The sequence below is a fragment of the Stenella coeruleoalba genome (assembly GCF_951394435.1).
Source record: "Stenella coeruleoalba genome assembly, chromosome: 19".
NCBI lineage: Eukaryota > Metazoa > Chordata > Mammalia > Artiodactyla > Delphinidae > Stenella > Stenella coeruleoalba.
This window is the reverse complement of record NC_137165.1, coordinates 43,153,831-43,179,928: the sequence shown is the minus strand read 5'-3', so window position 1 is coordinate 43,179,928 and position 26,098 is coordinate 43,153,831. Positions and strand designations below refer to the sequence as shown.

At 59.9% G+C, this 26,098-nt stretch overlaps 1 protein-coding gene across 4 annotated transcripts in view; it reads left to right on the top strand.

Moving 5' to 3' along the window:
• The first annotated feature begins 442 nt into the window (after positions 1-442).
• The window catches only part of HDAC5 (histone deacetylase 5), a 34,709-nt gene continuing 9,053 nt past the window's right edge, over positions 443-26,098 (top strand). For 2 of the 4 annotated variants that reach the window (XM_079905829.1, XM_079905832.1), the window contains exons 1-8: positions 12,106-13,110; positions 23,961-24,220; positions 24,318-24,462; positions 24,573-24,687; positions 24,970-25,100; positions 25,236-25,382; positions 25,472-25,584; positions 25,877-26,008. In XM_079905829.1, the coding sequence (XP_079761955.1) occupies positions 12,402-13,110; positions 23,961-24,220; positions 24,318-24,462; positions 24,573-24,687; positions 24,970-25,100; positions 25,236-25,382; positions 25,472-25,584; positions 25,877-26,008 (1,752 nt within the window). In that variant the 5' untranslated portion in view covers positions 12,106-12,401. Of the gene's footprint in view, positions 582-5,981; positions 6,193-11,689; positions 11,766-12,105; positions 13,111-23,960; positions 24,221-24,317; positions 24,463-24,572; positions 24,688-24,969; positions 25,101-25,235; positions 25,383-25,471; positions 25,585-25,876; positions 26,009-26,098 lie in introns of those variants that run through there. The other 2 variants (XM_079905830.1, XM_079905831.1) reach the window with 2 other exon arrangements.

The window sequence follows — 26,098 nt, the reverse complement described above, 5'->3', positions numbered from 1 at the left end:
ATCCCCAGTTCCCCTCCCCCACCGCGGGAGGGCGTGTTAGGGAGCCGCTTAGGCAGGCAACGATTGCACCATCCACGGTTTGAAAAGGAAGTGGAGGAAGCTCAGGCAGGAAAATCGTGCATCCCAAACGCCGAGCCCCCAGCAGCCAGGCCCGTAAGCCTGCAGCGCTCCTTCAACCGCTACTCCCAGGGCTCCTTCAACCACTACTCCCAGGGCTCCGATCCCTTGCCTTCCTTCCCCTCCCCAGCCCAACTCTTTGCTGGGTACTGGCCCTTTTAGAAGCTGTCACGGTGGCGCTGTTGGCCCCGCCCGGCGGGGAGGGCCAAGAAGGAGGGGAGGGGTTGCTGGTGGCTGAAGCTGGGGGTGGGGGTGTGTGTGGGGGGGTGGTCTGGGTCTATTTTTAGCTCCGGGTCGAGTCACGTGACGGCAGTGACGTCTCGAATGTTGTTGTTGGTGGCGGCGGCGAGCGGAGCCGGAGGAGCCGCCGCAAAGATGGAGGAGCCGTCGAGGAGGTGCTGCCGCTGCTGCCGCCGCCGCTGCTGCCGCCGCCGCCCGCGAAGCCGGAGCTCGAGCCGCAGGGGGTGAGCGCGCCCCACCAGCCCCGATCCCATCTCCCCCAGGCTCCCCGGACTCGACGCGGCGCCCCCTCCTCCCGCCGTCGCTGCCCGCGGGCTCCCCGAGCGCGCGTCGCGCTCCGCGCCCCCCTTCCTCCCTCCCGGCGCCCGGGTGCCAGTAGGCGCCCCCCGGGAGCATCGCCAGCCGGTAGCCGGGCCTCTGGGTTACTGCACGCGCCCCTCCCCGCCCCTCCCAGGCAGGGGCGCCTTCCCTGCAGGTAAGGGAGGGGCCCGTCTTCCCGCTACCTACACCCCCAGATGGCCGGGAGACCGGCCGGGGATGTCTGATTTGCCCTCTCCCGGGAGGCGCGTGGTGCGTTGCAGGGCGTTTTGAGCCCTGCACCCGGTTTCTGTGCAAAGCCCTCTTCGCTGGACACCCTTTCTTGGTACTCTGAGATGAGGGGCGCTGCCCACCCCACAGCGCTTCTAGCCATACCTCAGAACGCATCCTTGATTTTGTGTCCTTGACATCCGTGCTTGAGGAGGGGGCCTGCGGGCCCACCTCACTTCTCTCTCCCATTATTCTCACCCCCTCCCCCGTGAGGCGTTACTGCGTTTGTTCCCACCCTCTTCTCCCGTCTGACACCCTGGAGCCAGAGAGAGAGAGCTAGGAGATGAAAGCTGCCCCCCTTCTTGTCTGGGGTGGAGGCCCCCCATTTTTCATCCTGGGTCTGTATCTCACAGAGAGAGGGACACTGCCTGTGCCTTTTAACTTGGGTAGGCTGCTTCCCCACCCCACCCTTCCCTGGGCCCCTGGGGAAGATGAGAGTTGGCTGGGTGATAAGTAATTAATCTGGGAGTCTGGTTGTGGGGAGAGAAGAGGGGAAGGTGGGAGCACCCCGTTTGGGGGAGGAGGTGACCACCTGATATCCCCCGTTGGCCTTCTGAGATGAGGTGTGTCCCTAAAGAGGAAGGGTAGCAGCTGCAGTTGCTCTTGGGGGTGCTCAAGAGACCCACCGCTCTGACAGTGACCACTGTGCTTCTGGGGCCTGGAATGAGCTTTGGCGACTGGGGGTGATGATGGTGGTGACTGGGTTCAGGGTCCAACTGGGAGGGAAGGATGGAGCAGACCATAGGAACAAAAGGCGGCAGGGGGTGGGAGATCAGGAGTCTTAGCCAGAAGGACCCATGACCAGACTGCTTTGCAGGACTGGAGCCTGGAGCTGGGTCCTGCCCTGGGCCTCCTCAGGTTCAGAGGATGTAGGCAGGGAGGGTCCTCAGTTCGAGTTCCAGGCAACAGGGGCCCTGAGCCTATGCTGGCTGTTTAGGCGCTGGGCTGGGCTGGGCTGGGCTGGGGATGGTGGGTGAGCCATGTTGGGGGCTGCCTGCTTCTTCATTTCAGTCTTCCTTCCTTCCTCTTCCTCTTAAACACAAAGCTTGGGGAGCCCTTAGTTTGCCTCCTGCCCCTTCTCTTGAATCTTCTCTTTGCTCTGTCTCCCCTTGGACTTGGATCTGGGCTATGTCCAGACAAGGCAGGGTGGGCGTCTCTGAGTTAGAGGGGTGGGCCCCTAGCGTCTCCACTGTATGCCGGGAATGTATGCCTGCCAGGGGCCAGAGAGACATACCAGGTGCAGTTTACTTGGGGGCAAGGATGGAGGACATGTTAGCTCCGTGCCAGCCTCCCCTTCCCAATATATCCTTCTCTGTGGCTGGATGGAGTAATCTGGGGGGGGGGGGAGGGCAGCACTATCACATGCCCCACCCACTCTAAGTAGCTGCAGAGACAAAGGTTTGCATTCCCTTCCCTAGGGGTGGCATCTTAGCTGTGTGTTTAGAAATGGGGGCTGGGGCTGGGGGGTGGTGGTGTGGGGCGGGGAGTTTGTGTTTCTGCAGGGGGGAGGGGGCATCAGCTATCGGAGCTGGGGGGAGTGCAGTTGGTGCCGAAGTACCAGCTGCTCTTTAATAATTAATTCTTCCTACTCACATCCCTTTGAGGAGGGATGTCTGGAACATGGCATCAGGCTCAGCCAGCCTGCTGGAGGACGCACTCCTGTTGGTGGGGGGTGGGGGAGAGACGCGAGGGGGTGCGGTTCTTGGCATTTTTTGGAGCACTGGTGCTTGCTCATGAATGAAAACCTGATGCAGCCCGTGAGGGGGCCTATTGTAGCCGACTTTGGCTAATTAAACTTTCTCTGCCTTTCTTCTCCCCCACCCCACCTCACCCCAGCCTCGGCCCCAGCCGTTTCTTGGATGGGGACTCTGTCTGGGCGTGCTGGTGAGGGGGTACCGTTCTGCGTGAGGTTTTAGGGCAAACAGACCCGGTCTTCTGCCCTTTGCCTCCGTCTTGCCCCTCCCTCCCCTCTCACCCCCCCCCCCCACCCTTTTTCTTTTTCTAGAAATAGCAGCCTCGTCCATCTGGCTTGTGCAGATGCCTGGAGCTGCGTCTGAGCAGACAAACAGAGATGGGCCGATTGCAAAAATGAATTTGTCAGCCTGGTGCCTTTTTTCCTCCCCTGTTGCCCTCCCCCCTCCGTTAGTTTGGGCCCTGGACATCCAAGTCAGCCATCCGTCCTGGCTCTGATGTCTGAAGGCTTCTGGTGGGCCAGCTTGGGGGAAGGCACACGGCGATGGAAGCTTTTGGAGGCTGGGGAAAGCGATCAGCCGTGGCCACGGTCAGGAGGGGTCAAGATGAGAGTTCCTTTGTGCCTTGGGATGGGATGTCTGGGCTCGTAGCTTTCTGATGACGTCTTTGGGGGCACATCTCATATCGTGAGCAGTCTCAGGCTCACAGGATTGGGTTCAGACAGCTCACCTGGCTGCCTTGACCTGGGAACAGGTCCCCAGCCTCAGTGCTCAGGACTTGGGCCTGCCTCTAGCAGGGCTGGAGCTGGTGTGTTGGCAGAGCGGCTACCTGGTGGTGCTGGAGTTCAGCTTCCTTGAGGGACAAGATACCTGCAGGGCAGCACTGTGAACTTCTGGCCTTTGAGACGTTGCATCCTCCTCATGTCCCTCACTTGTCTGCCCTTCTCCTGCCACCCTCTGCCAGAGCTTTTATTGCTCGTGAATGGAGCGCGGGATATTCCCCTAGGGTTTTTGCCTTTCCTCCCCCGGCTTAGCCATGAGCTTGTAGGGTGAGATGCAGCAGGTTACCTGCCGTCCTGGCTGGAGGTGGGAAGTGGGTTTGGATCCTGGAGTGGGCCAGAGGTCTGACTGGAAGAGAGAGTTCTCAGGGGATGGGGCCAGGGCCCTGCGGTCTGCCTACTTGGGATGTCACGGAAGCCAGGCTGCTCACTGGTTTGGCAGCAAAGTGCCAGGAGCCACACAGCCCTTGGTCCCTGACTGCCCACCAAGACCTTCCTACAACAAATGGTCAGCAGTGAGTTTCTCTGGCCGAGGAGGCACCCAACAGCTCAGGTTTTAACCGTAAAGCTGCCCTTTCCCCTTGCATGGCCCTCCTTAGTCCAAAATCTACACCTGTCCTGTCTGTCCTGATTAGACCGTGAATGCTGCTTTGTTTCCCAGGGAGGCTTGATGGGGGTGTTGGCAGACACTCTCCACAGGTGGATGGGGGTCCGGGGTCCTGCTGCATCCTGCAGGGTGGGCAGGAGTGCAGCCTAACAGAGTCCTGAGCCCCTTGGGAGTTCTAGGAGCCCCTCCCTTCCTCTTCTCCCCAGGGGGTGAGGAAGATGGGGGCTCAGGGCAGATCTTAACGCAGATTGTGTACCACGGAGGCTCTGCCCCTCCTGAGTGCCCTGTTGTGGAGGTTCCTTTCACTAAGGAGATGGGCTGGGGCACTTGGGCTGCTGGGAATTATGGGAATTTCTGAACCTGTGTTCCCCAGCCCATGGGAAAGGGTGTGAGCAGGGCTGGACGCCAGCCCCGGGGTGGGCATGGGCTGAGCTGTCTGCCCACGCGGGCCCTGCCAGGGCACCAACAAGCCCACCTGCCGCCTTCCTGAGCTTGGCCCCAGTCCTGCGCAGCCTCTTTTGTCCTTGCCCCACACCTGTACCTTCTGGGAGCAATTCAGCCCCTTCTCTCTGCCTCCTCCCACCTCCCCATCGGAGTGCACCTTTCTCCAGCTACAGAGTCCAAACCTAGGGGGCAGCAGGCCTAGGAGGACTTGAGGTCTTCCTACTCTGTGCATGGCACACATGTGTGCATGTCTGTGTGTATGTTCCTGTGTCCCTGCCGTGGCTGACTCCTGCGCTCCTCGGCTCCAAATGGACCCCACGCCTGGCGATCGTTGAGAATGCAGAGCTTACCGAGAGTTTATCCTGCCAGGAGGTGGGCTGTCCTGGGCTGGAGCTGAGTGTCTCTTCCTAGTTTGGGGAGCAGAGTTAGGGTTTAAATCTCAGCCTCATCGATCGCTTCCAGCTACCTCGATTTCACTGGGTGTTGGAGGGCCTGCCTTCATCTGGAAGAAAACGAATGAGATCGTGTCTAGGGTGGATCGTGGACTGTTTAGGGATGGGCCCAGGTGGGTGCGTGTGTAGTGTCGGAGGCTTGAGGACTAGCTGTGGGGCTGGAGCGAGGTGGGGAGCTGGAGAGGTGGGGACAGGTTGGCAAACTCATGGTCCTGCAGTACGGGGACATCCTCTCTTACTGTATTGGCCTCAGCAGGTGTACTGCTGGGCCTTTTGGTGCCTTTGTACAAACTGGAAAACGGTGTCCCTTATTCTGGGTGGATTTAGCCTGTGTAGCTTGGCAGGCAGAGCAAAGGCTGGATTTCAGACCTCGTTGCACAGGGCACAACCTATACAACACACACAAGGCCCTGGGCTTGGGCCTTGGACCCCCAGTCCAGAGGGCACCGGATGTGGGATGAACGTCTCTGTCTTTCGAAATTCTTGGAAACAGCATGGTTAATGGGTAGAGGAAAAGCAATTGTTGCCCTCTTTTTTCTGACCTGTTGTTGAATGGGGGAGACCAAGACAGAAGCACATCACGTTTCCAGAGTTGGGTGGCACAAGGATCAGGGAGTAGGGAGAAGATGAGAGTCCCACCTCAGGCTGCTGGGGCTGGGATACCAGTCTCTCCCTTAAGTTCTGCGAGGGGCTCCAGGTCAGCCCTGCGTCTCCCCGCTGCCCTGGACAGAGTTCAGAAGCACTTTCCCTGCACTTTCTCCTTTGGTGAGCACCATCTCCCACGTCAGGCACCCTTGGGAGTCTGTGAGGTCTCCCCACCTGGCAGTGGACATTGTCACCTAAAAAAGAATTTTGTTGTGGCTACTGTAGCCGTTTCCCTTCCCTTGAGGGCTGACGTCCTCACCAATTAGAAAGAGAAGAAACCAGGGTCTGGTCCAGTTCTGTGCCCCTGGGCCCGTGGCCCTCCCTCTCTTCCCTAGGTGTAACTGACAAGCTCCAAGGTCTCCTTCGACTCTCAGATTCCAGAGTTGGGGACCTCTAACCCTGCTCCGTCTCTCCCCAGGGATGCCGTTCTGAGTGCCTGACTGCCTCGCCCCGAAGGATGGCCTCGGATGGGCGTTAGAGGCACAGCGGCCCCGGGCTCCTGTCCCGTCCGTCTGTCTGTTATCGTCTGTCTCTCTTGACATCACCGCAGCTCCACCCCCTCCCGTCCCAGCCCCCAACGCCAGCTTCCTGCGGGCCCAGAGCCGGCATGAACTCTCCCACCGAGTCGGGTAAGAGCTGGGAGGCTGGAGAAGGCACCTGGGGTGGCTTTGGATGTAATGGGCTGTATGGGTATCCAGCCCAGGCCAGCTGCCCTTCAGGGTCTGAGCCGTAAGGGAACAAGGGGTGAGGAGTGGAGAAGCATCGTGAGAAAAGGACAGAGGCAAACCCAAAGTGATTGACCATGGGGTAGACCTGAGACTGATGGGTTGACGGTCCAGCCTGGCCCTGGGAGGGCATGGGTTCAACTCTGTGCCCAGGCCTGCCCTCTCAACTCGGGGGCCTTCAATTCCGTGCCACCCTGCCCTGTTCACCAAGACAGGCAGGGCTGAGGGGAATGTGTGCCCCTGAACCTCTGCAGGCGGTGCGGGGATGATGTTGGAAGAAGGTCCCTATGATAGCTGAACGTCCAGCTTCCTTTTCTGTGGTGGTGTCCTCTTCCTGGTGGAGTGTTTCTCTGTGTTCCATACTTTATTCTTACTGGAGCTTTGCAGGGCCTTCAGCCTTAGCCTATGTTGGGATATGTGGTATTGGGGTGGGCGTGCAATGACATGTTGGCGGAGGAGACTCGGCTCTCTCCTTTGAGTCCAGGTAGACATGCCCTGGACATGGGAGAGTCCTAATTCGGGGTCTCTGAGGTTTCTTATTCCCCTCTGCTCGTGGGAGCCTGCCTGGTGCTTCCAGAAATAGTCTAGGGGTGGGACTCCAGGCAGCTTTGTGAACGGGTGGGTCTGGGTTCGTGCCCGTGAGGATGTGTCCAAATGGCCTGAGCTGGACCCTCAGGAGTGTCACGGGGGGTCTTGGGTCAGCGTGGTCAGAGTAATAACTGCCTTCCCTCCTTGGCTGTCTCCTTCTGCATAGACTTAAAGGATCAGAGTCCATCTTGCTCAACTTTAACCCCCCCACACACAGGCCATCCGGTCACTTAACATCTTTTTCTGTAAGGGTGGGAGCTATTTCTCCTTCTTTAGAGATAGGGAAACTAGGGCCTAGAGACCAGAACCCACTTGCAGGATGGTACTGAAGCAGCAGCAGGGAGGCATGCAGGCCCCTTCGCCTCTCGTTCCCTGTCCTTGTCACTGTGCTGAATCTCATGCTTCCTGTTGTGAGGATCCCCTGCTGGCGACCTGTGGCCCTGACCACGGCCCCAGGGCTTCCAGCAGATTCGATTCAGGGAAGCCGAAGCTGGCGGGATTGCTTGGCTTTGGTCAAGGCTGTGCCCCCTCCCCTTTCCCTTTCCGGCATGACATACCCCGGGCACAGAGAGAGTAGAGAGCCAGCTGGAGGAGGCTGGGCTCCTGAGACTTACCAGGTCAGCTTTGCCGATGGGCCCCCTCCTGCAGGGTCTGTGGCTCCCCCTCAGGTCCTCCCGCCTCTGCCTGCCTCCATTCCCCCTGCAGGGGCTGTGCCAGGTGTTAGACGTGGAGAGGTCTGTGTGACTCTGGTGCTGGAGGGGGGCTGCCCTGACTTCCTGCTTCCTCCTCTGAGGTGGGGCTGGCGAAGGGAAGGAGAGGCCTGGTGGGTTCTCATCAACCCCTCGGCCATCTCAGCTGGACACTGCCCCTTGCAGGGTCAGTTGTGCCCGGCAGGGGTGCCAACCGCTCCCTTCCTCTGAGCTACTATGCTGACCTGTCCAGGAGCCACTTCCAGTCACACCGGGCCTGGGGTCTAACCCTTGGCCAAGGGAACAGGAGCCTCCCAGAGGCATCCGTTGGTGGCGTGGGGAGGACGTCTTCCAGCTTTGGGATTTTCTTCCCTTACAGTGAAAGGCTGAGGTAATCAGCCTCAGATAGATCAGGTCAGTGGGTTGCCTTTCCACATGCAGGTGGTCCGAGTCCCCCCTTGTAGCCACTGGTGCCAGGGCTGGCAGGGGCTGGAGGTATCCATCTGCGCTGAGCTGGGCCAGGAGGGGCCTCCAGAGTGGGGCCTATGGAATTGGCCGTGCCTCCTGGCTGGCTTTCCCGCTCCCCCCAGCAGGGGGAGATGCCGTCTTCTCGTGTTCAGGAAGGAGGGATAAAGAGAGGGGGCCAGAGATTGGGAAGCTGGTTTTAGGACTGTGGCCAGACCTCAGAGCTGGGATCGTCGTCATTGTTCAGGGCAGCGCCCTGAAGTCTTTCCCACCGAGTTTTCCCGGGGCTCCGGGCCTGGCTCTCCCGCTTGTGGAGTTCCAGCTGCTCTGGCCCAGGGAGAGGGCCAGCCTCCACACAGCCTCCCCCTTCGAGGGGCCCAGCATCTGCCATTCCCAGAGCTCAGGGTGGCATCTGGGCTGGGGCTGCGGGTGTCCGGCGCCTGGCAGAAGCCTGGAAACCACATGCTTGGACTCCACGGAAGTCAAATGAAACCACGAATTGTAGCTGGATGTCCACATCCCGGGTAGACACCTCACAGGGCGCCCCAGGAAGAGCATGAGGCTGTGGGGCTGGGGATAGAGGTGGGGATGAGAACGGTTAGTACCCGGGGCCTGGGTGCCCCGGCCCCTGAGCACCTCCCACCCCGTCCCGAGACTCACTTCTCTCTCCTTAGGGCGCAGAACGGCAGGCCTGGGTGAGGGGCAGTTTCCCTCCATTTCTCTCAGTGCAGGAACTTCCCTGTTTGGAAAAGAAAAATAGAAGATGGTCCATCCCGGCCTTCATAGCAAACAAGTTAGTAAGAGAGCACATTCCGGGTGAGGGGTGGCAGGTAGAGATTTGGAGAGGTTTACTTCTGGGGCTCGCCCGTCCTCCCCAGGGAGTGGGAGCTGATCCAGTTACCTCTGGGCCGGGCCGAGGGCCAGCGTTTGACCTGATTTGCCTCTCCTGCAGTCTCGGGAGTACAGGCAGAGCCGCTGATGGGCTGCCCGCTTCCCTGAGGAGGCCACTGCCCGGGGGCTGGCTTCTCTTCAGGCAACGGGGGACTTGAGGAGCGAGGCTTTATTTTCATTTCTGCTCCCCTTAGTGGGACTGAAGGACTGACAGACTGTGCCCCTGGCCAGCCTGGGCCCACTCTGGTGCCCGCCCTGTCCTCCATGCTGTTGCCCAGAGGAGAGGGCAAGGGTGAGGCTCGAGCCAGTCTGTGGGGCGACAGGGCCCCAGGAGAGAAGGTGGCCAGGTTCCTTAGCCCCAGCTTGGGAGGGAGAGAAGCTTCATGACAACACCTGCTGGCCCAGCACCTCCCAGCTCGCTGCACACTTTCTCTCCTTCCCTTTCCTGGCTGCCCCCTCCTTTCTGGGTGACCAGAGAAACTGGGGCATAGGCGTGGGGTGGAGCCAGGAACCTCGGCGTCCCGCCTCCCAGCCTTGGGCTCTGCCTCTGAGCCCCCAGGGAAGGCGGAGAAAGTGGGTCAGAGTCGGCGTGGGGCGGGGGGTCTGGGAAGTGGACTCTGGTGTCCCTTCTCCACTTAGATGCCCCCCTGGCACACCTCTGTGCTCACTGTAGATCAGGATCTGCCCCACTCTCCCCTCCCCTGTCCCATCATTCCAGAGGGATTGAAGGCTTAGCACGGGGCGTCCGGAGGAGGCAGGCTCAACCCTGAGGGGATGTGCAAGATGCCAAAGTAGGTGCTCACATTTTTCCCAGACTCGGTCTCAAATGAGAGGGTTCAGCCAGCACCTAGCATGGGACCTGGCGCATGGCAGCTCCTGGGCGATGCTGACGGGCTCCAGCATGACTGGGCTGCAAGGGCAGGAGAGAACCGGAGGGCAGGCAGGCCCTGTATCTCCAGGACCCCAGGGCAGCTGGCACCCCACACTCCATGTGGGGTGCTCCCCGGCCAGCCCTTGGCTTTTTTACTGTGCACAGAGCAGACTTTGCTTTTTTCTTTTCGGTCAGGCCCCCACTCCAGCCTCTTGAGCCCAGGAAGTGGGAGCCTTCGAGAGCTCAAGGAGCCACATTAGGTTCTCCTCCTCCAGGTTTAGAGGGTTAGGAGGCCTGAGCCCAGCCTTCGGGGGAGGGAGCAGAGTGAGCAAGGTCATTGCGGCACCAGGGAGGGGTCGGTGCCTGTTCCCAACGGGGCCCCTGTAAGCCACGCTTTGTGGGTGCTCTGTAAGGTCTGTGGGATGACACACGGGAGAGCCAGATGCGTGGGGATGGAGAAGAGACGCGAACCACAAGGAGAGGGGCCAGAAAGCGAGGATTGCGGTTAGACATTAGGAAGACTTTGTTGCATGACTTGAATCTCCGAAGGAAAAAAAAGACACTTGTCCCCATCCCAGGCCTCCTGTCTTCCCCTGGAGGATTCTGGGAACTACACTGAGGATTGTCTGGCTGTGTCTGACACTTCACTTCCCACTTCAAGCTGTTACTGGAAGTCATAGTAGTGCTGGGAACTGCCCCGAGTCCCCAGCTCTGGCCACCTCTGGGTGCCCAGTCTCCTGGGTGCTCCCAGCTTTCCTAAACAGGGAGTTGTGTTTGCTTAGGTTTCTGACTGCTCCACGTTCTGGCGCCCCTGCTTTTGAGTCACTGTAACTGATGATTTCCTCTCTTCCAGAGCAGGGCTGCCCTACCATACTCTCCTGTGCCTGGGGCAGGCAGAGAGAGTCAGGACAGGGCTAGCCAGCCCTTCTGGTTGCTTTTAGCGTGGGTGGGTGGAGTCCTGGCTGGGAGGGGCTGCTGCCCCCAGCTTTCTGGGTTCCCTTGAGTCTGCTGCCTGTCACCTGTTAAGGAGACCTTGACCTTCCCTTCCCTTGCTCTTGAGAGAGCCTGGTTGGCTAGGATGAGATTAGGGCAAGGGGTGCTGAGCAAAGTCCCCAGACCTACCCTGAAATGTCCACCGACTCCAGAGCCCTGTGGGGAGCATTGCTCCATCACCAGTTTTCTGGAGTCTGCCCTGGCTGAGAAGCTGAGGCTCCAGAGCTTTGTTTTCGTTCCTGTTGACCTCCAACTCCCTCAACATACATCTTGCCAGCCAGTCTAGGGCCTGGGAAAGCCCACCTCTGCCCCTTACCCATCCACGTGATCCCCCCACCTGAGGGCAGGAGGCCCCTTTGCCATCCCCAGCTGGCGGGAGCCACAGCTACTGTGACCTTGGTTGGCCAGCTCCTCCTGGGCTCCCGACAGGAGGGTGAGGTCATCCAGTCCAGGGAGAGGACAGGTGTCCCTGGCTCCATGCCTAGAGTTGGGGGCAAAGGGGGCCAGGAGGGGGCTCCAAAATAGCCACTGTGACGTCAGGAAGGGGGAGGGGGACACAGACCCAGGAATAACCAGGCTATTAAAAGGCTCCAGTGAGGTCAGGGGGCCAAGTGGGAGGCACAACCTCAGGAGGAGGGATGGGCCAGCAGTGGGCTGGGTAGGCGGGTGTCACCAGTCCTCATGGCGCTCTAGCCTTAGGTGCCAGCAGGGCCCCAGGAGCCGGGGCTGCTCTGCCAGGCCTGGGGCTGCTGGCTGGTGGGGAAGGGCTGGATGCTGGCAGCCCCTTGACTCTTCCTGAAGGGGCTCCAACCTCAAGTCTCTTCCTGCCTGGGAACTGGGGGTCATTATACCTGTTAATGGAAACCCTGGGGCAGCTTCGTGTGCTCCCTGTGCAGGAGGCAGTGGGCTGTGGTGGTTAGAGCTCAGACTTGAACTTCAGACATCCCAGACCTACCACTGAAACAGCTGTATGACCTAGGGTGAGCGACTTCATCTCTCTGTGCCTCGGTTTCCCCGTCTGCACCTCTCTTCTGAGGTGATCGTGCAGAATAAACGAGGTGATGTATGTGCTGCTCTTAGCATTACACCTGGCACACTGCCACAGGAAGAGCTACCTGTGCTCTGAGAACGGGCAGGTGCTCCCAGGTGCCCTTCCCTGGGTGGGGTGAGGCCCGTCCAGGAAGAGTCTCCCTGCCCCCTGGAAGGAAGCCGAGCAGCCTCTGGAGGTGACACCCCTAATGGGTAGGAGGGAGCTGCCCTTTAGCTGCTGCTCGGGGGTCTCCCTGCCGGTTGAGGGGGTGGGGGAGCCACCCCCCAGCTCGGAAAGAGGGCAGAAATTAAATCAACTCCCATCCGTCGGCTGTTAGAGGGACTCCAGGGAAGATGCAAGTTTAGGCCAGGTGGCCCTGTCTGCCACCCTCTCCCAGACCCTTCCAGCTCCTTTACTTGCTCTGGATGGCAAGAGGGCAGATAGAGGAGGAAATCTGGCTTTTTGGTCTCTAGCCCCTCGCCTGCCAAGAGCAGCGCCAGAGCTGCTCCCAGATGCGTGGGTATTCCAGCGTGTGCCCTTCCCCAGCGCAGGCTCTGGCCACCCGGCTCTGTGGCGTTGGCCCTGAATGCAGGCCCTCCCCTGTCCCCATCCCCCTGCCTGGCGCTTCCTCCTGGGGTGGAACGCGCCTTCCCCTCCCCCACTCGGGGCCTCCGCCAGGCCCGGGCTCCTGGCAGCCGGCCGGCGGCTCCCTGAGCATGCTCCACCTATTTATAGACAGGGCCCTCCCCCAACTGCTATTTCAGTCTCCTGCCAGCTGCCGGCGGCTCATTCGGGAAGGAGGAGCAGGGAGCCGGGCCCAGAGCTGTCACCCAGGGCTGGGAGGGAACGCAGAGAGCCCGCCTGCCTGCTCAGCTCCCCTTCCTGTCCCCTGAGTGCTCAGCCATACCCGCTTTTGGGAGCTCTGGAAGGGCCAGTGGTTGGATGCCCCTCTAGCAGGGAGCTGGGCCTGTGGCTCCGGGGCTCCTGGCTCCTCCTGCCGCCTGCAGTGCCCAGGCCGGATGAGGCACCTCCCCGCAGCGCGGGTCCCAGCAGCAGTGGCCTGAGGGAGCCCCTGAGCAGCGAGGGCCCCGCCCAGCCACCTTCCCTTTGGCCGACTCCCGCCTCAGGCGGCCCCCTGCCGGGCATGCTGCTGGTGCCCAAGGCTCAGGGGCTTGTGGAGATGCTGCAGACCATCTATGAGACGGAATCCTGTTTCTCAGCAGATGGGATGCCAGGCCGGGAACCATCCTTGGAAATCCTGCCTCGGACCCCTCTACATGGCCTCCCTGTGGCAGGTAAGTGCCTCGGTGTCCCCGCCTGCCCTCTGCCATTGGGCATCCTTGCCTCTGGGGCTGAGCGTCTGGCTCCAAGTCTCACCCAGATGGGGTCCTGCTTGGATCTTCCTGGAGGTCTTTGTTGAGGATATGTGCAGTCAGGGGAGGTGTGCTTACCGGGATGGGCTTCCCTGCTCTCCCTGGGCCAAAACCTGCCCTCCCACCATGCCCTCCAGCTGCACTCTGCTGCATCTCTTCGAGTCCCTTTGGCCTCAGGCAGGGTCGACATCAGCTGCTGGGGGCTGTGGATTACTAGAGGATCCTGGCCTAGTTGGCACCATGGTCAGAGGGGAGGAAGTGGGTCAGTGACCTGCCTCCAGGCTGTCTGCTCCCCGGGCCTGGACAAGGGAGGAACCCACGGCCCGAGTGTCCATAAGAATAAAGGCTACCCCCACTCCTCTGGCTGGGTTCTTAGGGTCAGAGGGTCCAGTGCAGTGATTTCTGCCGGTGCCCGGTCAGGAGTGCCCTGGGAATCACACACCTGGGGAGGAGGCTTGATGCAGTTGTGGTGGAGGTAGGCAGAGGCCGGCAGCTGGGATGTTGGGGGCCTTGGCTGCCTTGGCTTCTGGCTCCCCCATACCTCTCCTCCCCCCAAGCTTTGGTTTATCCTCAGCCCATGAGGATGAAGGAATGTTACTCAGGCTCACAGGGCTTGAGGACTCCCTAGCCCTCCCACCTTCTCAGCGGGGACCTTTTTGGCTCTCGGCTGGGGGTGGCGTCCCCCAGAGCCAGGCCACTCCTTCCCTCCCTCCCAGGAACCTGTTGGCAGCATCAGGCCTTCCTGGCACAGCCTCCCCACCAGGCCGGCACCACAAGATGCTTCCTCTAGGGAGGGGCCTGCTGGATCCATGCCCGCTTGGCCCCTCCTGGCAGTGGCTTGGCACTTGGGTGTGGGCGTCTGTGTGTGTATGTGTGAGGAGTCTTTGCCTCTGGATATGTGGGTGTGGGTCCCAGGCTTTGAACTGGAAGGTGGGAGCCGTGTGCCTGTGTAAGTGCCAGTGATTTGACTCTAAGCTGTCCAGGGATAAGGTTGCAGCTGGACTGGGATGTGTGAGAGGATGGAGGTTTGGGGAACATTTGGAAAAGCCTTCAAACCAAGCCTACCGTCTGCCTGAGCAGGGATGCCCATGTAGTCTCCTAAGGTCGCGGCATAACCCTGGGGACCAGCCCTGAGAGTGCCCGTGCAGGCCCCTGGGATGGGGGGGGGGTGGAACCTTGGGGCCAGCCGTGCAGAGTCTCTGCACAGTCCCCTGGGAGGGGTGTAAACGCAGAGGGCCGTTCTAGCCCTGGTCTAGTGGAGCTCACAGCTCTAGCTAAAGACCCGCCTGCTCGCTCCTATCCTGAAGCCTCTGGGAGTCAAGGTGGTCCCTTGCCAAGCAAAGGGCTGACTGTGCAGAGCATCTGCCTGGGGGGTGCTTCTGCCCCATTCGGCAGATGCCATAGCAGCCCACCCCTCCTGTCCCCACTGCCCCTTGCCTCCCAGAAGCAGTTGGCGCTTGGCCTGAAGTTTCCTCCTCAGCACGTTCTCTCATCCTCTTTCTAGTTGGGCCCCAGAGTCCTTGCAGGCTGGAACCCTGCTGATCCCATCACTTCCCTAAGGCTCCCTGTCCCTGCATAGACCACCCCCCAGCCAGTCCCTCCCCCCACCCCCCACCCCGACACATGCACGCTGCCTAGCCTTCTGAGCGGTGGCGTGGTCCATGCTGGCAGGAGGGAGGCGTGAGTCACCTCAGCGGCTCGGGGAGAGGGCTAAGAATGTTCCCCCTGCGCAGCTCTGATGCTGTGTCTGTGACGCGGCTGGGGACAGATATAGGCCTGGAGCTCGGCTGCCTTGTTTTTTTTTTTTGGACTCTGGAATGTAAATAGATGTTTCAAATAGAAACGCTTTAACCTTTGGGTTAAAAAAAAATCCACCCCGGATAAACACGGCCATGAGGGCCAGGCAGCCTGGTGTTCCCCCCCCAACCCTCCCCCGCCACCTCCTCTCTCCATCTCTTGATCAGTCTCCAGACAGGATGCAAAAGCCTGTGGCTAAAAAAGCAGGTGTCCAGGGACGCTTCTTGGGCCGTGTGTGTTGCCAGGCCTCCCCAGCCGGAGGGTTTGTGGAAAAGGGGCTTTCCACGGTGGGTGTCTGCCCCGAACTCTCTGCCCGCTCCAGCAGTAAGTCTTTGGAGCCCTATTTTAGGGGCATCCTTGGCTCTCTGGACTGTCTTGTGCGCACTTAGCACAGTGCCTGGCACATGGATGAATGAATGTTGCTTGAGGGGACTGGCATCCAGGGTTCACAGCAGGATTCCTGGGCTCTATTCTGGGGCTTGGCCCTCTAGGTGAATAGACAGATATGGTAAGTTGCCCTGGTGGGTGAGCCAGAGTCTTGGCAGGCGAGCCCACGAAGGATGTGGGGTGCTCGCCTCTGTTCCTGCTTGAGGACGGGGACAAAACACAGCTTCTGCTAGTGCCGTCAGGTCTTCCTTGATAGATGGGGTCTCTGCCTGGCTCCTCCCGCAACAGCCCAGCACACAGTGGACACCCCTCGCGTACAGGCTCGGTCCCGGCTCGGGGAGCCCAGGAGCTTGAACTCTGGTGAGGGTTTCCCAGAGATGCGGTGCTGGGGGATCCCCTGCCTCCCTTCTGTTGGACCTTGGATTTCCTTCTGGCCTGGACTGGGCAGCGCGCTGCTGCTTGGGCAACGTGTAGGATGTTAAAAGCAGGCGTGGAGGAGGAGTCTTCTTTCCCCAGTGAGGGAGGGTGTGAATCCCGCTTATGCCAGGAAGGGATGCTATGGAAGTGCCTTGGGGTTTGGTTTTGGTATTGAGGTTTCCCCCTGGATATTCTTATTCACGTTCTTCATACCATTCCAAGCTTGGCTAGGTAGGTGGGTGTGTAGGCATAGGGGTGTGGGTAGGTCGGAAGTGCGAGACTGGGGTGGGAGGGGAATTAATATTATAATCTACTAAATGATGGGTATTAGGGTGCTTTCCTTACCTTATCTCCCTCGGAAAGGTATTAATAGCTATGTTTTACAATTGAGGAGGATCTGAGAAGTTAAGGAACTTGCGCGAGGTCCCAGAGTAAATGATGGCTGGGCTTCCGACTCGGGGCTTTGTGTAGGGCGACGTCTAACCCGTACAAGAGCTTCCCTGGACAAATGTCTTAAAGGCGGCCCTTCTTCCAGGTGGCTGTATCCTCAAGCCAGAGTGCATGGCTTAGCACTGGGAGCATGGGCTAGACTTCAGCCCCCAACTTGCCCCTTCAGTTGGGTGCCCTTGTGCAGTACACAGCCTGCACAACCTTATGTGGTGGGTCTGCCTTTGTTGCTTCCAAAGTTTGTGCTCCTCGACAAGAGAGACCATTCTGGTCTTGGGGGGCTCCTGAGGTTTCTGGGAGGAGACTGTTTTCTACCAATACTGGGGGCTGCTGGATCTGCTGTTTCCCTCCCTGTAGGGATTTCGGCCCAAGGCGGGAGAAGCGGGCTCAGGAACAAAGTTGAACACCCTGTCCCATTCAGACAGCCTCCCCTGCCCCCATCCCCCCCTACCCCATCCCCTCTTCTTGTTTTTGAGACCCTCAGCTGTCCCTTCCCTGCTGCACAGCTGCCAGACAGGAAATCAGATTAACCGTGTCCACGCACACAGCTGTAACAGCTGTCAGGTTGGCAGCAGAAATGCCGCCAGCGGGGGACACTGTGAGAAAGTAGTTCTCAAACTTTCCGTTGCCACAGAGTTACCGAGGGGAGCTATTAAAATTAGGATTCCCAAGCCTTACCCCCCCACCCCAAGGTTCGGATTCCGTAGGGCAGCCCGGGAACCAGCATTTTTAACACATCTCAGATGATTTTGATGTGAGTAGGCTCAGACCATGCTTGGAGTATGGGCAGGGGTCCTATGGACAGGGGTCATGGGGCCTAGCAGCCTGCCCGTGGATGTCACCCGTCTCCCTAGAAGGCCTCGATGGGCTTTGGGACTCTTGGGAGAAGGCCAGCTGCAGAGGGAGGGAGGCTGTTGCCTCAGTCAGATTCAAATCCAGCTCCCAGCAGCCTGGCAGTCTGGAGACGGAGGATGTCTTAAGACACTGGGGAGCAGGTGTCTAAATCCCAGCGGGGCAGGGGATTATGACAAGTGGCCAGGGGGACAGGGCGCTCTGCTGGACGCTCTGGGCTGGGCTGTGTTCGGGGAGTAGTGCAGGCAGAGCTCCTGCCCTGGAGCCCCTGCTGTCCACCCCAGGTGTGGAGCGAGCAGTCCCAGCGACATCTGCAGACTTTGAATGGTTAGTGTGTCTTTTAATTGCCTCTAGCTCAGTGCCCAAGTGTTTCCTGGAAATGGCTGGGCTGGGAGAAGTGAGTCTGCTTCTCCTCCAGAGAGCTGCTCAAGACCAGTGACTGACTCTGTTTTTGCCGGTGAGAGATGCTTTGTGCCTTCCGCCAGGGCTCTGCATCCCTTAAGCTTAAGGTCCTTGAGAGGCACAGTCTACCTCAAGGTTTCTGGGGGTTCCGTTCACTTGGCCCCCTTTTCCCCTGCACTCCTGGCTCTGGGGTTCTGGGGCCAACCAGGTCTCCCATCTAGATCCCTGGATCCTTCATACGGAGTTTGTCTCCCTGCTGTCATTAAGTTCAGGAATAGCCTTCAAGATTTCTCCTGGGTTTTGGTGGGAGGCAAGAGAGAACCAGAAGACCCAGGGTTAAGCCCCGGCTCCTCTGCCTCCTTTCCAGGTGACTTTGGATGAATTTCTTCCATCTCTGGCTTTGCTTTCCTCCTCTGTCAGCTGGGGGAGTTGAGTGGCTGATCCGGCTGGCACTCCCTTCAGTGACATTCTGAGTCTTTGACATCAGTTTCACGTTGCTTCCGCCTAAGAGGGGCTTCGGGTCACCCGAGTCCTGGCCCCAGGTGGATGTAGAATGGTCCTGGGGAGAGGGGTGTTGCCTGCAGCAGGCACAGCGAAGTTAGATACCTGGAAAGGCTTTCTGACTGCCGGGAGCTGGGGCCCCAGAGCAGGGACCAAAGCTTGTGTTCACCTGTGTTAAGTAATGCTTTTAAGGGACTGAGGGATCCCACCGCTGTGGGCTGAGCCTCAGAGGACAGGGTGGCCCTTCTTGGAGCTAACAAGGCAGGGGAGGCCGGAGAGACAGGCTAGGAAGAGCTGCCATCGGGAGGAGGCTCTCCCCAGGGATGCCTCCTCCTGCGCTAGGATCCAGCTGCCGGCTGCTCCAGCTTGTGTGGGGCCCACTGGAAGGGCTTTGATTGGGACAGGACCACAGAGTGACCTTGGGACGGTCTGAAATGAGAGCGCTAAGAGGGCTTAGGCTTCACTAGACCGCCAGAGGGGTCCAGGACACACACAAATGTCAGCCATTAATAGCCTCTACTAGTGCCTCCTGAGATTTTCCCAGGCTCTGCGCCAAGCCCCACTGCACGTGTTATCTCTCCGGAGCCCTAGCAGCTCTGGGAGGTGGGTGCTGTTCTTCCTCCCATTTCACAGATGCCCGCACGTAGCACAAGGAGGGGCTTGGTCTCTTGCCCTGGGAAGTGGCAGAGGCCGACTTGAACCCTGGTGTTCTCTTATTCCAGAGCCCTCGCTCTTAACCAATTACGTGATGCGTGTTGGCTTGCGCTGCATGGGGAGTTGGGAAAATTGCTAGGTGAGCGTCATCCCCAGCTCGCACATGTGGAAATACTGTCTGCATTGTGGTAGAACCTGTCGAGCCTAAATTGGCCTCCCTAGTCACGTAAGAGCCCAGAAATAGATCATGGGAAACCGTCCTTGGTGGGGAGGGGTCATCGGCGTCATGGGGAGGAGTGTGAAATGCTGTTCCCTGCCTCCTTCCAAAATCCCTCAAGGCCAGCAAGGGGACAAGAGCCTTTTCCCATTCTCCAGAGGAACAGAACGAGGTCATTTGACATTTAAGGAAGCTGCTGACACCCCAGACTGCTGAGGGAGCTCCGGAGGGCCTGGGTGCTGGTGGAAGGCACTGCCCTCTAGGGTGGGCTGCCAGCCTGCTGCCTCTCCAGAGGGGCCAGGCTGGCTCTTGCTGAGCACCCAGGATGCCCCGCACTGGAGTTAGCACTGCATAGGTTAGTGTTCAGACGGAGCCCGCCTGAGCTGGGAGCCAGGACACCTGGGTTTGAGTCCCTGAGAGGCTTGGTTTCCTTGTCTGTGACACGAGGCAGCTGAAGCAGATGGTCCCTCCCCTTTCTCCCTCTTCGCTCTTGTTGTTGGGGGTAGCTCTTCAGATCCAGGGCTTATCTGCAGAGGCCTCGTTTTCATCCTGTGTAGACATTCCAAACCGCTTAATACACCCCTCCCTCAAACTCTGTGTACCCTGGCTCCCCTCCTCCCCCCAGCCTTCTGTGGCTGGTGGCTTCTGGGAGCAGGGTCTTTTTAGAGCCAATTGTTAAGCTGCTTAGGTCAGCCAGGTCAGTCTACCCACTCTGGTGCTTCTCCAGGGGGAACTCAAGGTACCATTTCCTTGCTGCTAGGGTTTGGGTCACAGGGATACTGGAGTTGGTGACTTCTCCAAGAGAAGGCTGGGAGCTGGGGCATGGCCTGTGCTGTGTTCAGAGCAAGGAGGAAGGCTTGACCTTGGTTTTTATTTTGAACCCTTTTCCCAAAGGTGCTGCTGAAAACCTGCTCTTGGTGTCCTAGAACCCCTTGTCTGCTCGGGGGGCAGTGTCCCTTTGCCTGGACACTCTCTTTTTAGTCTAAGTCTGTGCTGGCAGTCATCCCAGAGGTTACCCTGTCAGCACCTGCGTCATCCTCCCCCCCCCCCGGCCCCGCCCCCGCCCCGAGGAGTCAGGATATCCCTGGCTGTACTGCCCAGAGAATCTGCTGTGGGAGCCCCCGCTGGGCTGATGGGGCAGTGGGGCTCATGGAGAGATCGGAGGCCCAGCTAGATGGGAAGGAAGTGTCACTGAAGTATCACTGGCGCTGCTCAGTTGTACCCATGAGCTGGGCAGAGTGGTCTGCTCTAAGCCAGAGCCTGGTGTGTGCGGGGCCCTTCTGATGGCTGCCTACCCAGCTGCCTGGGCCGGGGCTTCTCCGGGGAGGCAGTGTTGGTTAGTCCTTCCGAAGGCTGGAGGACAGGATGCTCTTGCTGCCAGTTCCTAAGGCCACAGCTCCCAGGAGGCAGGGTCAGAGTTCCCGGAAGGGGAGGAGTATGGAGCGGGCAGACCTGAACCCTTCTGTCTGCCTCTGCAGGAGGTCCCTGGGTCAGTTACCGGCTTCCTCTCCACTTCTGCAGCTCTCTGTCAGGAGGAGCCCTGGGGTAGGATGCCGTGCCCTCCCATGTGACCCCTTCCCAGGCCTTTGCTGGCCAGAGTCCCCAGCCTGTCCTCCATCTACTTTCTTCCCTTTCCAGAGGTCCTGCCACCTTTTTCAGTCCACCAGGAGGCGGTCGAGAGCCTCCTCCTATCATGACACTCCCATTTCCCCTTCCAGGTGCTTGGTTCTCAAGGCAGCCACTACCACCTGCTCTGCTCATGCTAAGCTTGCAGAGGGCACAGATCCTCGAGGGGAGCAAGGCCAGCCACACTCCAGGTGTCATGCCCAGAAAACTGCATTTGGGGGGCTCTGTGCCTCCCCCCACCCTTTCCCTGACTCCAGCTGTCCAGCCGCAGCCCCTTCCATCTTGGATGGAGCTGGGCTACTACCTGCAGACCCACGGGCTGCTGCATCCTGTCCAGGCCCCACAGGGCCTGCAGATTAATATTCCCAGTCGCTCGTGCTTCCTGCTTGTGTGGGAACAAGGCTGTGTGGCAGAGCCCGCCGGCCGCCCCGCCACCTGCATACCAATGGGACTGAGGCTGCGACTGCAGCACAGGACCTAGCACCTCTGCCGCGGTGGCAGCGGTGGCAGCGGCTGTGCAGGAGCCCTGGTGGGAGAGTCCCCTCGCCTGAGCCCGCGCCCTCTCTGCAGGGCTCCTGCAAGGGAAGCCAGCACTGCTGGCGGCAGTTCCAGCCCAAGCAGGGTTATCTGCTGGGAGCCAGGAGCACTTGGACCCCTGCCCTTCCCTGGGCGGGCAGGCGGGCTGGCATCCGGCTCCCACAGCCCCGGCACTGCCGGGAGCAGCAGGTTGAAGCCTGTCCACCTTGGCTGAGTGATCAGAGTGCCGTGGGCCAAGCCAGCCTCGCCTAGGAACAGATAACACTGCGGCCAGCCCGGGACCTTGCTGAGTGTTTCCAGGGCTGGGGACACCTGAGGCTGGCTGCTGGGTCCTTGCTGCCACCCTACTTTTGCACCCTGGACAGGGCCGGCCACCTCCAGAAAGGGCCTCTGTAGTTTCCCAGGGCCTTTTCTCCTGGTGCTGGGGCAGGACATGGACCCCACCCTCCTGGTCACATCTGGCCACTCCTGCAGATGTGGCTCTGGCCTTGTGGCCGCAGAGTCGTCAGTGTGGCTGGCGGGCAAACCACAGAGGAATGTGCCCGGCAGTGCTGGGGGAAGAAGGGCTAATGGGGAGCATGAAAGATAACTCTGCTCAGGCCACCTTCCCTCTCCCATCTCCAATGGGTCCCAGGAGCCATGTTCAGCCATGAGGGTAGCATGGCCTTGGCCTTCAGCAGGCCTTGTCCCTGCCTTGGGGGGACACTTGTTCAGTGCAGGCTCCCTGGAGAGATCCAGGCTCACAGACTGCAGTGGGTGTGGGAGCCTTTCTTATCAGCCCTTAGCCCCCCTCCCGGCTCCCTCTCCACTCCTGATAAGAGATGGCAGTGGGGGCCTGGGCAGAGGCCTGCTCGCGAGGGCAGGGGACACCGGCAGCCATCAGGATGGTGGGGTCTTTCCTTCTGCAGGCCTGGGCTGGAGTGGGCCTCCTTGCCACCGGAAAGTCTGCCCAGCTCCCTGTGGCCTCCCTGGGCTGGAGTGGGGAAAGTGAGGGCTGTCTTTGGAGAAAGAAGTGGAAAAGAAACAAGACGGTCTGGCCCTGCCTCTCTCACTTCCTCCTTTCCAGGCAGTGGGTAGCTTGCCTTCCCTTTCCTGCAGGCGTCAGGAGGCTTTGTGGGGTGTGGGCTGGGCTTGGGGCTCCCTGCTGGCGTGGTGTTTGCCCAGTTGCCCTGGCAACCATAGGGCAGTGGTGGAGAGTGACAGTCAGTGACCAGAGGACAGTATACAGGGATCAAGAGGTCGAGACCCATCTTTCCCATAAACACATTGGAATCTTTTGCCACTTCCTGGGGCCCTTTGGTCCATGGTCCACATGGGGGCCTGGACGCAAGGTCTTGGGACCCAGCAAGTCCCTCCACCCCTTTCCCCTTTCCCCGCGGGTTCTCCCTGGGACTGGAGTTCTGAGATCTCTGCCTTGGCTCCAGCCAGCCCCCCCTGCCATTACCCTCCTTCCTGTCTGATTCCCTTTCCTTTCCTGTCTCCTCCTCCCACCTCCTCCCCGCGCCTGCCCGCCCATTCTCTCTCTCTTCCCCCCTCCCCCCAGGCACAGCTGCTGTTTGGCTCACTCTATATATAGCGGCATTTTCAGGGTAATTACAATAAAACTGTTGAAAGGAGATAATCCAGCAAAGGAAGCAAGTCTGACTCCCAGCCCCCTCCTGTCCCTGGTTTGGTGCAGCCCTGCACCCCCCCCTTTTCCTGCGGTCTCCTGCTCCCACCCCACCCCGTATTCCCATAGCCTCTCTTGCCTGCCTCATCTGCCCTAGCTGAGTGTGGGGCAGAGAAAAGGGGAACAGATAGGGATGCCCAGAGGCTCTCCACAGGCCTCTCCTGGGCTTAGTGAGATCCCTGGCTGCTAGCCACGTTAGTTCTAGAACTAACGTCTGTGCCTCGGTTTCTCCTGTAGTCTATAGGCCTCTTGGCGGGGATTGTGTGGTGTTGAGAGGTGGGGGAGGAGGCACAGGAAGGACGGTGGTTAAAAGTGTAGGATTTGGGGCTTCCCTGGTGGCGCATTGGTTGAGAGTCCGCCTGCCGATGCAGGGGACACAGGTTCGTGCCCCGGTCTGGGAAGATCCCACATGCCGCGGAGCAGCTGGGCCCGTGAGCCATGGCCGCTGAGCCTGCGCGTCCGGAGCCTGTGCTCCGCGACGGGAGAGGCCACAACAGTGAGATGCCCGCGTACCACAAAAAAACAAACAAACAAACAAAAAAAGTATAGGGTTTGGAATCACATCTTGGTTCATTGATCACCTGGCTGTATGTCTTTGGTCACGTTACTTACACCTCTCTAAACCTCAATTTCCTTATCACTAAAGTAACTCACATAAAATGCTCAGTGGCCTTAACTATCAATGACGATATTCTTCGTTGAACACTCGTGATCTTCCAGGTACCCTGCTTTGCTTATGCATGTTTTCTCTCTTTTTTCCTTTTTTAATAAATTTATTTATTTAATTTTGGCTGTGTTGGGTCTTCGTTGCTGCATGCGAGCTTTCTCTAGTTGCGGTGAGCAGGGGCTACTCTTCATTGCAGTGCGCGGGCTTCTCACTGCGGTGGCTTCTCTTGTTGCGGAGCACAGGCTCTAGGCACGCGGGCTTCAGTAGCTGTGGCGCACGGGCTTAGTTGCTCTGCGGCATGTGGGATTTTCCCGGACCAGGGCTCGAACCTGTGTGCCCTGCATCGGCAGGTGGATTCTTAACCACTGCGCCACCAGGGAAGCCCTGCACGTTTTCTTAGTGAAGTTCATGGCTTCGATCTCATCTATTTAAGGCAGAAGGTTGTATCCACAGAGCAGAGGGATTTGACTCCCCCCTCCCCCATTCTCTTTGGGTCTAGTAGTCCTGCCTGGTAGCTTTCTGGGCCCCAGGCATAGCGGCCAGGGCCCGGTGGGGTCTGGGATGGCTCACCGACCCCTTCCTGTCTCTTCTCCCCGCAGTGGAGGTGAAGCCGGTGCTGCCAGGAGCCATGCCCAGCTCCATGGGGGGCGGGGGAGGAGGCAGCCCCAGCCCCGTGGAGCTGCGGGGTGCGCTGGCAGGCCCCGTGGACCCCGCGCTGCGGGAGCAGCAGCTACAACAGGAGCTCCTGGCGCTCAAGCAGCAGCAGCAGCTGCAGAAGCAGCTCCTGTTCGCTGAGTTCCAGAAACAGCACGACCACCTGACCCGGCAGCATGAGGTCCAGCTGCAGAAGCACCTCAAGGTGAGCGAGGGAGGGCGCGGGGGTGGGGGGCCACCCAGACCTCTGACCCCCGCCCGGACCCGGCTCACCCAGCCTCGCTCCCCCTGCGCCCCTGCAGCAGCAGCAGGAGATGCTGGCAGCCAAGAGGCAGCAGGAGCTGGAGCAGCAGCGGCAGCGGGAGCAGCAACGGCAGGAGGAGCTGGAGAAGCAGCGGCTGGAGCAGCAGCTGCTCATCCTGCGAAACAAGGAGAAGAGCAAAGAGAGTAAGGCCTGGGGCCGCCCGGGGCCAGCTGGGACTCCTGCCCCGCCCCACGCCTCCCAGCTGTGGGGACCTGGCCCCAAGCTCCCTGGTCAGCTGTGCCCTGTCCCGCAGGTGCCATCGCCAGCACCGAGGTGAAGCTGAGGCTCCAGGAATTCCTCCTGTCGAAGTCAAAGGAGCCCACACCAGGCGGCCTCAACCATTCCCTCCCACAGCATCCCAAATGCTGGTAATGGCCCTCGGCAGGCACGGGTTGCACAGGTGTCCTGCTCAGGGGCTGCTTGGCTGCAGGATGGCAAGGGGCTCCTGGCCTGAAGCCATATAGGGGCCCTGTAACCTCTCCTAGGAGACGAGACTCCCACCCCTGTTTGTCTCCTCGCTGCCCTCCCCAGGATCCATTTCCTATCCCCATATGCAGCGGATGTTTCATAAATGTAGATTGCTGGTGGCCGGTCCAGCTGCCTGGGTGATAACCTACATCTGTTTCCATTCCCCTCCCTCCACCCTGCAGGGGAGCCCACCATGCTTCTTTGGACCAGAGTTCCCCTCCCCAGAGCGGCCCCCCTGGGACGCCTCCCTCCTACAAACTGCCTTTGCTTGGGCCCTACGACAGCCGTGATGACTTCCCCCTCCGCAAAACAGGTGAGTGAGTACAACCTGGTCTCCCAGGGTATGGGTGGGGGGGTGGGCAGAGGTGGGAATGTGGAGGGGCCAGGCTAGGCCGCAGGTGTGTCCGTTTGTGTGCGTGTGTCTGAGCCCCGGCTGCCTTCTCCCCAGCCTCCGAACCCAACTTAAAAGTACGTTCGAGGCTAAAGCAGAAGGTGGCCGAGCGGAGAAGCAGTCCCCTCCTGCGTCGCAAGGACGGGACTGTCATTAGCACCTTTAAGAAGAGAGCTGTTGAGATCACAGGTGCCGGGCCTGGAGGTGAGGGCTCCTCTCCTGTCCCTGTTCTGAGGGCCGGGGAGTGGGGGGTGGCTCCGAGCAGGCCCAGGTGACAGCCACTTCTCCCGTAGCGGCAGCCGTGTGCAACAGCGCGCCAGGCTCCGGCCCCAGCTCTCCTAACAGCTCCCACAGCACCATCGCCGAGAATGGCTTTACTGGCTCAGTCCCCAACATCCCCACCGAGGTACAGGCCTGCCAAGGGCTGGGCGGGTGGGCCAGCGCTGCTTTCTGTCCCGTCCAGTCTGTCTGGCTGAGCGTGCCCAGCAGGGACCCTCTGCCTGCGTGGACAGGCTAGAGGGACCTATTGCCCCGAAGTGGGATCTGTCCCACGGGCCTCTGAAGGGCTCTTATCTCTCAGTCCCCCCCAAGGTGGGGCTTGGTGCAGGAAGCGGGGCGCCATTCAGAGCCCTCAGCCTTGGCCCCAGGTGGCCCCCCTTTGCCTGCTCTCATGCTTGTCTCTCCCAACTGCTCCCCAGATGCTCCCCCAGCACCGGGCCCTCCCTCTGGACAGCTCCCCCAACCAGTTCAGCCTCTACACGTCTCCCTCTCTGCCCAACATCTCCCTAGGGCTGCAGGCCACGGTCACTGTCACCAACTCGCACCTCACCGTAAGTACGGGGCACATACCGTGTCCTCCCTCTGGTGTTGAGGTCTTCGGTCCTGGATGTCCCCGGCTGGGGCTGTTGTCCTCCCAGGGT